The 10,499-nt window shown below is 40.9% G+C and overlaps 1 protein-coding gene across 1 annotated transcript; it reads right to left on the reverse strand.

Annotated features, from left to right (window-relative positions):
- Window positions 1–4,866: 4,866 nt before the first annotated feature.
- LOC114060078 (cytochrome b-c1 complex subunit 7) lies at window positions 4,867–9,152 on the reverse strand. Its single transcript, XM_027889267.1, has 4 exons — window positions 9,089–9,152; window positions 7,780–7,851; window positions 6,283–6,449; window positions 4,867–5,106 (listed from the first exon to the last, which is right to left on the reverse strand). Exons 1-4 carry the CDS (start codon window positions 9,105–9,107, stop codon window positions 5,029–5,031), a joined length of 336 nt encoding a protein of 111 aa, XP_027745068.1. The 5' UTR covers window positions 9,108–9,152; the 3' UTR covers window positions 4,867–5,028.
- Window positions 9,153–10,499: the final 1,347 nt, after the last annotated feature.

The raw sequence follows: 10,499 nt of genomic DNA on the forward strand, positions 1-10,499 counted from the left end.
GGCCACAGGAGATGGGCACGCAGGCCATGTCCAGATATCATGGAGGCAGGACAAGGACAGCTTGGATTCCACTCATGTTAAGGTTCAGTGGATGATCCTTAAATATTTTTTAGGGAAAACTTAAGCCGCAATGAGTGCCGTGAACTTGGCATTCCCAAAGTTAGGACACATAGGTATCTCCCTCTGCAGTGGCCTGTAAAGCACCCTGGCCTTTGCCAAATTGCCACATACCTCACTCCTCAGTATCAGTGATTTCCCAAAATGCATTCAACTATGTTTGTGCATAAATGCATCAACTTCACCTCATCCTCACCACGCACCCCCAAAGTAGGCAAAGGGGATTGAGGTAAACTTATTTTCTTTATACTTCTTTCAGATCCCCGCACGTGGTTTCCTAATCCTGGGTCTGTCTCCTCACCCACTCTGCATTCCTCACTCGAGCCCTTGGCATATCTCCTTGATCCAGGGGCCAGGGCTCAGGTACTACAGGAGACAGCAGGGCAGAAGCTCGTGGGCAGTAATTGCCCAAGCAGGCACCCTCTAGGCAGGCGGAGTCAGGCATTGCCCTTATTTTGAAGCAGCTGCTAAAACAGCCTAGAAAGCAGCTCTAGCCAACCCACCAATTTGAGTCAGTCTTTCCTGATACAGTTCATTAGACCTTTCACACAGAACAGTTGGCCAAAGGGACTAATAGCCCCGCTTGCACTCCAGAAAATAAATCAGAGAACTAAAGCATTTGCAGAGAAGGGGACTGTGTATCCATACCTTTTGTGAAGAAAAAGGAACTGAGCCCACAGGCTGCCAGCACAAGATAGCCTTACATCACCAGTGAGCAGAAGGCATTGAGGGCTCCTTCCCCAGACGCACCATGAGAACATCCACCTTGCCAGGAAAGCAGAGGTGCACATGCTTTCTGGCACTCTGGGGCATCAGACCAGTGTGTCACCTAGTCCCAGCACCACCAGCACTGAGGTTCTGGGTGAGCCAGGAACTACTTGACACTGAAGGAAACTTGCAGCTCTGCATGGCCAGCAGGGGAGGAAACAGAGTTTTGGGATCAGGTCCAGTTCAAGGGTACTTATTGTTTACAATAGAGTTGGTTGCCTACAGATTTTTCACAACGTTAGTCCTTTGGGCCCTAGACCAGCTAAATGAGGCTTTGAGAAGTGAAGAAGTCATCCTGGTATCACACTGGAGCAACAGTGGCTCCGGTTGCCTCTGCCTGTTCTGCTCTGCAGGGTCAGCCCTTACTCCGGCCACAGTTTTAGTCCATGCAAACTGATTGTAAAAGCACAGCAGCACTGTGGGGAAACCCAAAAGATCATCTTGACCTTTGCTGTCTAGAGAGAAAACGCTTCAAGTCGGAATGTGTTTATCATATTAATGCTATAACAGTTCCATTATAATGACAAGCATGATGTTTCATCAAAATTCTTATGAGATTTATATGTGCTGTAGCTCTCCTTCAGATGGAAGTTGGATGTAAAACAAGCATATGTTTCTTGTTACAGTGCTGAAAAAAATCCATTGTTTCTGGGTTGACTGATTCAAAATTTAAAGAAATCAGTCTGACATAGCAAACATGATCTTCAGCAATCAAAATGTATTCTTGTATTTCACTATGTATTTAATAAAAAAAACTTTCAAATGAAGCGCAGGTTTGCTTAAAAGTGATGAAAAATAAATCAAGCTAAAACTGTCATCAAACTGCAGGATTAGCAATGTCAGCTCACTCTTAATTCTACACACTTAATTTCGATGCAGTGAACTCAAACTACAAAAAGACCTCAGTAACTTATGGAATCTCTACAAAATTCATATAAAACCCCCTACAATTAACCAAGATGAAGATTTCAAAATCAGGAATTAGGAAATGCAAGATTCACCATTGCCTTGTGCATTATGATATGACCTTAAATTGCAGGTTCACATTTTTCCCACTAGGCACTCCTCTCATTCAGGAATTCTTTTCAATCCTTTTCAGTGCACAGCTCAACCTTGCTTCCTGAAAGCACTTGGTACAGAGGTCACAAATGTTTCAGCTTCTTTATAAATATTTCTGCACTTACCATCAGAGGAATAAGGATTGTGAGAATCCCTGTGAAACTTGCTCCTTGTATCACCACCTGTAGTAACCATTGAGTGTATGGCCGAATATCAACACTTTCACCTAATATTTTCAGAAGAGATCAACTGAACCTAGATATAGATGTGATTACTCTGCAATTCTGCAGATGTAGCCCCGAGCACCCATACATTAAGCATTTAGCAAAATTCTTAGTGGGCTTCTGTGAGCCAAGTGTCTTTCTCAAGTCTTAGAGAAGAACCTCATGACAGCAGCAGAAAGAAAACCCAGTTCTCCAAACCAAAGAATGGTCTTTCTTTCTGCATCAGACTTTTCTTCTCTTTTCACCTCTGGCAATTCGATCCCCTTTACTGTTATCAAGCTCTTCCTTAAAATGAGACAGAGCTTTGCAGACAGTGAGCTAATGGCTGCACAGTCCTGTCACTGATGGAGGAGCACACAGCCTGCACAAGGAACATGGCAATGTCCCACAGAGAGCTGTACAGGTGGGAAGGAATCATTACAATTAATGGCAGACCTGAAAACCCATTATTACAAGTCCATTCCTTCCCATCCCAGATATTTTTAACAATAAATGCAAGTGTTCAAAAATGGAAATCATGCTGACCCTTCAACTTGTCACCAGCAGGATTCAGATCTTACATACAAGAAAACTCCAATTTCTTCTAGCTACAGTTTAATGCTTGTTACCTCAGTGTACACCGAGGGGAACACCAGAGGGTGAAATATGAAATGTCTTCCAACTTACTCGTGCATTAGCCAGTAGCACAGACATACAAATCTCACATCACATATTTTAGAAAAGAATTTACAGTCTCTAACACAAAACTGCTACAGCTCCTGGTTCCCAGGCAACAAAAACCACTCTTGCACCCACCTCCTTCCTCACCATTTTTAGATACTCCTAAATGTTTCAAAGAATACACCTCCATCTCTGCTAAAAAAAAAATACAACAGTATTCAGTGACATTTTTCAAAATACTTCAACAGGAGATTACTGCACATTGTGGAAATTTAGTTAAAAATTATCACTCCAAGTCAAAAGCATCTGGAAACATGTCTAAATGAAAGCTGTTAAACAGTCTCAGTGAAGAGGCAAGCTCTTAAACTGGCTTCCTTTTCACTCTTCCCCTTGTGCTGCCATAAAAACTTGGGATGACTCTTTTATTAACTTCTATTACTCATCTCTGACTCTTAAGATGTTAGGTTTGAGTGTAAGGGCATCAGTGATTTCAGATGCTTTAGGCCAACTGCAGCGTGGCTGCTTTGCACTTCACTCAAAGCCTATTTTTAAGTGCCTGATGCCAACAAAGCCCTTTTCTCTAAACCAAGTAATTTTTGAGAGATTTTTTTCTCAATCCAAACTTACAGTCAAATAAGCAGTGACTGTCTTTCTACAAAATTCTAGGTTTTGTAGAAATCTGACCAGCTATGCCTTTCAATTATCTAATGGAAGCAGCACTTGAGACTTCTAATACTATTCTAACAAATAACTAAATAATTCTAATTTCATTAGAAAAGTATATTCTAATAATTCCATAAAGAGAAGTGAAACTTCAGGCCCTATTTGCCTCCTGGAAGAAAAACAGAAAGTTCTCAAAAATTACATATGATTCAATCATTAGATTTTACTGTAGGAAATGAAAGAAACCTCCCACTCTTAATGTAATCTTCCCACAGACTTTTAAGGAATATGGGCAGTGCAGATATTTTTGCAGAGTTTTGTTTTGCCACACCAGGCTGTGAATTTCTGAGGTAAGTATTTCACCCAGGGATCACTGTACCCATGCTGCAGGTGTAAGGGACTTCAGCGAGCAGATGACGGTTAATAACAGAGCCATGAGCAAAGCTAAAAGACAGCTTCCATTCTAACTTCTAATCCAGTATCGTATTTCACTGATCATATCAACTGAAAACAGCAGATGTGTTTTGCTCCTTTTTCTTTTTTTTTTTCTTTTCCTAAACTACTCTAGCTTTTGGTAAACGGAGTGTTGCATTTGGCAGACAAGCATGTGTAACAAAACGGAAAAGACAAAAACCTTGAGACTATCACAGAAGTTGTGTACTTCATACAGCGGGTTATATATGACAGGTTTTGATTTTCACATCTAATACCAGTATCTGTCTCAAATTAACAGTACCATTAAACTAGGAAAGACCAAAGGTCTTCAGCCAGTAGGAGCCAGTACATTCTGGATACCAAACACTGTAAACTACAGCATGCTTTAGGTGATGAAGAAAATACATGGGAAGTTATTTATGTTGTTGAAAGCACATCAGAATACCACTTTTACCCTTTTAAAGAATAAAATATCTAAAGAAGCTGAAGTGAGACAGTCATTACGGTTTACATGAAAATAGTCTTTTAAGGATTAACAGTGTATATTGCATAAAAAGCTAGTGAAACATTTCCTATTTTATGACTAAGGAATCATTTGTATTTTCCATTTTTTTTAATACATATGGGCTCAGATGCACAGGATATTACATTCTGCTGTCTTACAATACCATTGTAACATCAAGCACTGGTATTTTTATCTACAGGGAGAAGTGACAAATGAAATACAAACTCCTTTTTAATTTAACAAAGCAACTAGCACCAAGAGCCTTGAATGTTTCTTACCTAACCCTACAACTGCAGAAAACAGCTGTACCATAAAAAGAGTAAGAATCAAAAAGCTGGAATGAAGACTGCATACCATTAAACTAATATGTAATGTATATGTTCATAGGAAAGATCTGAACATTAGCTTGTTAACATTCAGAAAGAACTCATCCAAGATTTTTTACTTTGACATGTTTATTTTAGTTGGATGAACAGACTCAATGAACAAGCTGAAACAGTATTCCTCAGCCACACAATTGCCTCCCTGTGGACTTTTATAACTAAATGTTTAAAAATATCAGAAATACGTGGATATTTTCATGAAGAAGTTCAATAGTTACTTCTTGTTCCATGCTTCCTTTTCAAGTCTTTCACGGATTACTTCTTTTAGGTATGGTTCAAGATAATGGTGATCCTAAAAAATAACAGAATGTATTTAAATTTATAGTGAGGACCAGAAACACCTCAAGTCATTCCTACAGACTACTTGTCTCTCATTCCTCCTCAGATTTGACTAAACACCAACATAACAAGAAAAAAAAAAAAAAATCAAGCATTACTTACTGTGAAAAGGTAAACTTTGTATCTGCCAAGTCCGCACTGAGAAGTTCTCTGCTACAGCAACCACTAATGCCGAATTCCTCACCAACATTAACAAGCGAAGGGATGGTTCTAGCTACAGCTTTAGAAGCAATGTTCTTTTGGCAGATACCCAAATGTACAAGATCCACTTTAATTAAAGTCCAACTATAATACTCTGGAGAATCTTTTTTTGAGCTTAACTTCTAAAACTTGGTATTTGGTGCAAACCTGTAAACTTGGCTTTGGTGGAACAACTTGACCACGTTTAACACTTATAAACCAAACTGCTGGTTTAGGAAATACGTAACCAGTTATCTGATGCAGCCGTTACCCAGATATAACCAGCAAGACCACAAGAAAAATCCTCTGTTTACACAGAGACACATTAATACCCTTTTACTATCCTATAGTCAAAAGTTTAGTGACAAGAGTCTTCTCCACTTGCTAATCTAGAGAAAGCTGGGGTGGACAATAATGCAAAGTATGTGAATCAACTCACTTCTAAAAATAAAATTTACTTAGTTATGAAAAGGAAAGGGGACTTTGTTTTTCAAATTACAAGATGATGCTTATTTTAGTGCAAAATTTCCCTTTAACTTATTCTTTCTTGGCACCTTCATGAATAAAACCTTTGGCTCGAGATTTTCTAGAAGATTAAGATATTAATCAGAAACACAAGAGACCTTTTGTAAGAATTTCCAAGCTATTTACAGAGTATTTTTAATAGCTTAGAAGAAATATTTTGTCTGAACACAATGTGCTATGATTCTGAGCTGTAGCTTGAGCTTCTGTCATCGTGAGAAAAATTTGGTAATTTCTATCAAAACCCAGAAATTTCTAAACAGCCATCAAAACCTGTGTTTTCCAGAGGTGTTCTGTGAGATACTGACTCATGTACTCATTGTAAAGAACATGTAAGCGTGTGTCTCTTTAGAGAATGACAATCCCAAAGACCAGTCACAGCAGTGCCATTTAAGACCCCCAACCTGGAAACACTCTGTACACGCACCTCCTCATACTTCACCCACTGATCTTTCGGAAGGATCTGATGTTTCAAGCTCAAGTCCAATGCTCGCTTTATGCGAAATATTCTTTCATTGTAAAGATGTTCTGGGAGTCTCTTCAGTGCTTCTTTTACATCATCGTCTTCATACAATGTATCATCTCGCATTAATCCTGTACCAAGAAGTATCACTGAATAAATTTTCCTAAGATTTAGGATTGACACAAGTGTTTCTAAGCACCAAGGGCAAAACACTTCCAATGCAAAATTATGAAGAAAAAACAAACCAATCCAGGAGAACCAATAATCGCTCACAGAGAACATGCAATTCCAAACACTGGCTTTCACATACTCTATCTACCTTTTTTTTTTTTACTCTTTTTCTTTAAAGAGAAATAGGGAAAACAGGTATTTAATTCAATGTGTTTCATAAGAGTATATAGATACCGAACAGTAACTTTTCTGGATCTGAGGGTTGGACTTATGCTCATCTATTTTTATATCTATATATAGATAGATATATCTATATATGACTGTCTGGGCAAAGGGTTTAAGAGCTCTGAATCCATTAGAGTTGGTCAGCTACAGATGTGACACCTTCAGTACTGAGGAATTATGCTCTAAACTCCCCTATCCATAATGACCAGATCTCCACTGATTATATGAAGCCATGGAAACCTGAAGCTCTGTGTTTGTGCATGAGTTCCAAATCAGAAGTTAAATCAGGGAGAAGCACCCAATATTCTCAAAGCCAAGGACACTCTCACACCATTTGTGGAACAAAGAGTTCTTGAAACTCAACCAACCCTGCTTTAAGATTCAGTATTAGCAAAATTCCTTTAAAAGATTTGCACTTATTGTGTTCAGCAGTAAATTACAGGTCCTGAGTATTCAGATTCTCATTCAAGAACAGTTTTGCCATCTAAACAGCTGAAACGCATTTTGTAAAAACTCTGAACAAGCTGAAGACAATACCATCAAGGCAATCTCCTCTACTTAAGGAAACACTGTTTTGACACCTGTTCCAGCACTGTTCAGGCCAGAGGGACACCATTTGAAGTTATGGTGACACAAAGGGCAGAACTAACTAAAACCTCTTCTGCACTTTGGATACTTTGCATAAGCACTGTGGACAGACGGACTGCTTGCTATCAGTGGGAACCTCTCCAGCTTCAAGGGCAGTCCTTGGGTTAGAAGACACTGGCTGGTGAAAGTGACTTGGTGAGGAAAGGTAAATAATCAAACTTTCAGGACTGCTCTATGAAAATTTTTTTCAACTGCTCCAGCTTGACCTTAGCTGTTATAAGTTATTCACTAAAAACATGAGCAAACACAGAAATAACAGAAAAGTCACCGATTCATTACTAGATAGAAATCACGATGAGTGAAGCTACTGCCAACTTTTTTCCCCCACAAAAGCAGTAGCTAATTTTGATCCAAAAGACTTAAGCCAAATTGCATATGCCAGTTATGAACCGTAACTGAATTCAATCCAACACTTACCAAGTTTGTTGAACCCAGCTGCATTGTAGTACCACTTGCGAAGGCTGTCTATCAGGCGACCACCTCCTGCGACTGAACGTGACCATCATCAGTTGCAGAGCAAGACAAAACTGAACATCACACATTCCTATGACAGTACACAAATATTTGCTGGCCTCCTTCACATGCAGTAATATAACACTGCATCAAATTTGCATTTGAATAGATACGACTTGGCCTCTCTACTTCTCAGCATCCCTTTACTGACAATGACGACTAGAAGGACTCTCATTATTTACTGCAGTTCGACCTGTTTCCCAAAATTTCAGTATTAGACTGCTTTAAGACTTTAACAATGAATTGGTTCATTGTTCCAAAACAGCACCAGCACTTCTAGGCTCCATAACTCTTACATCAGCCAGAATGGTAGTGTTCTACAGAAAGCAAAACTGTCATATTTTCCAAATAATGTATCACAGTTCCACAACAGTGGGTTAATGTGATTTCAAGGCCAGCATATGAGTATGTTGTTAACCTTTTTTACCTCTCCTTTCCAGTTACTTGAGTGCTACTCCAGAGCTTCCTTTATCAAGAAACTGCCAAAGCGAACCAGAAAGTCAACACTGAAAAGTCCCCCCCACCAAAAAGATTTTAAAAAGTTTTAAAAAGAAAACATAAAAACACAAACACACCACATATAGCACGTTCACCTTTCATTAAATGCGATTCTGGACGGCAAAGGTGCATTAAAACGTAATTAAGTACAATACTGTACCAAACACCACTGAAGTAACACAATAAGGGGAACAGCACAATGTAGCCCGGGCAAGCTGTCTTATGTGACTTTTAAGGTGTCTGTCTTACCAAGTCACCCTCAAAAAACAGTGGTACGTGTGATACCAGTGCGACATTAGCGGTTATTTACTGACTCCTTCTTCAGGAGTGCTTTAGGGCCTGAGAGGGAATAACCTTCGACCAGCCGTGACCGCAGTCGGTACCCGCACAGGAGCGACACCCGGGGCCCATCCAGAGCTGCCCAAGGACTCCTCCAATGTTCCCCAGCACCCAGAAAATCCCGGTATCAGAGCCAGGCTCCCTCCACTACCACAGGAGGGACGGCAAGGAGAACCGCCCGCCAAGGCTGTGCCAGCAGCACTCGCTACCCCCGTCAAGGGCACACAGTGCACACCGGCTCCCCGACTGTCCCTGTCCCCGTCACGGCCCGCCTCGCTCCCCGGCGCCGTGCAGGTTGAGCGCAGCGTCGCGGGCGGAACAGCCCCAACCCCTGCCCCGCCGAGCGGCCCCGGCCCGGCCGCCCCCTCTCCCTCACCAGGCGCCCTCGCCGCCATGTTGACCTCAGCGCCGCGCGGCCTCCTGGGTAACCCGCAGGGGCGGGCGCGGGCCCACCAATGCCGCCCCGCGAGCGGCGCATGCGCCCGGTGAGGGTGGGGGAGTGCGGGTGTGCAAGGGTGAATAGTAGCGAAAAACAACGAAAATAAAATTTAGCTTTGTAGAGCACTATAAGCAAAGTACCGATCGATCACGAGGAGAAGCAGAAACCTCTGTCTGCTCAGCTATCGCAGCTGCCCGGGGAGCAGCCCCGCGTTCTGAAGCACAGACCGCTGCCTGTTCCCAGCAGTTCCTTCAGGAATGGGTCACTGCGTTTCAAAAGAAATAAAATGAATATGTGGGATTAGGCCAGAAATACGGCTGCAACAGGCAACTTCTAATGAGAAAAGCAAATAGCGCAATCCAGACCGCACCCCAGCGCGAAGTTGTATCGTGTTGTACCCAGTGTTGTATCCAAGTTGCTGTGCTGTACCCAGCGAATGAACATGTTCAATCCAAGGCCGGCAGCCCTTGTCAAAAACAGCCGACTACAATAAACTGGGTAATTCTAGCCCAAACGTTTCTTCTAAAGATTCTTTTTTCATCTTAGAGCCACAGAGTTTTTTGCACGATCCTCAAAAAGTTCTTCTATCCTCTGCCCTTTTCCCTTTCAGCACTCCCATAAAATCTTGCTTGCTTTCTTCACAGTGTTTCTGGGAAGCTATTTTGGCAGAAGCATATGCATTTAACGTTTCAAAGAAACTGGTTTAGCTTTGGCAGTGATCATTTTTACACTTAAAAATAACAAGGGAAGTAAAAGCTCAAAGTTTGAGGCATTCAAAACATATTAAAACCTCCTAATTCTCTTTGGTGTGCAGGGAAAACTCAACAAGGGAAAGAGAAAAGTAACTTACGTTCCTTCTAGATTTCTGGGACACAGTTTTATTTTCTTTCTGGAATTTGCCTTGATTCAGTTTGCTGATTTTTTTTTTTTTTTTTTTGACATTTCAAACCAGGTTTCACTGCACAGCTTTTAGGATATTATTTTCAGCAGCCAGCTTCACAAGGGAACACCTTTGTAAACTGTTGAGAAAACGCCTTTTTGTAGGAGGAGCTTCACATACATAATGGTGCACACTTTTTACTGTACAGGTAAAATAATAACATAAAGTCAAGCAGGTAAACACAAAACTTCTTCACTACTGCATTAGCTTGCTATTCTAACTTTTGGGAAAGAGGGTGAAGAGAAAAGAAGATAGAGGGCAAGACAGGGAATAGGTCACTAGCTAGTTTTTCCATCTCTCAAAACTCTTCCATTATTGAAAGAAAAAAAAAAGAAGAATCCACTTTAATTTACTTTTCTGTTAGAGTGCTGCATCATCCACTTTGAATAAAAGTTAGTGATTAGTGAC

Source organism: Empidonax traillii, unplaced genomic scaffold (genome assembly GCF_003031625.1).
Source record: "Empidonax traillii isolate 1590-97213 ecotype Southwest subspecies unplaced genomic scaffold, ASM303162v1 scaffold257:size1394852, whole genome shotgun sequence".
In the NCBI taxonomy this organism is placed as follows: domain Eukaryota; kingdom Metazoa; phylum Chordata; class Aves; order Passeriformes; family Tyrannidae; genus Empidonax; species Empidonax traillii.

Excerpts from the sequence above, each read along its gene's own strand:
- LOC114060078 (XM_027889267.1), bottom strand. Across the intron at positions 6,450-7,779 it reads AGCTGGGTTCAACAAACTTG|GATTAATGCGAGATGATACA; the intron begins GTAAGTGTTGGA and ends TTCTTGGTACAG. Across the intron at positions 5,107-6,282 it reads AGTGGGTGAAGTATGAGGAG|GATCACCATTATCTTGAACC; the intron begins GTGCGTGTACAG and ends GTTATTTTTTAG.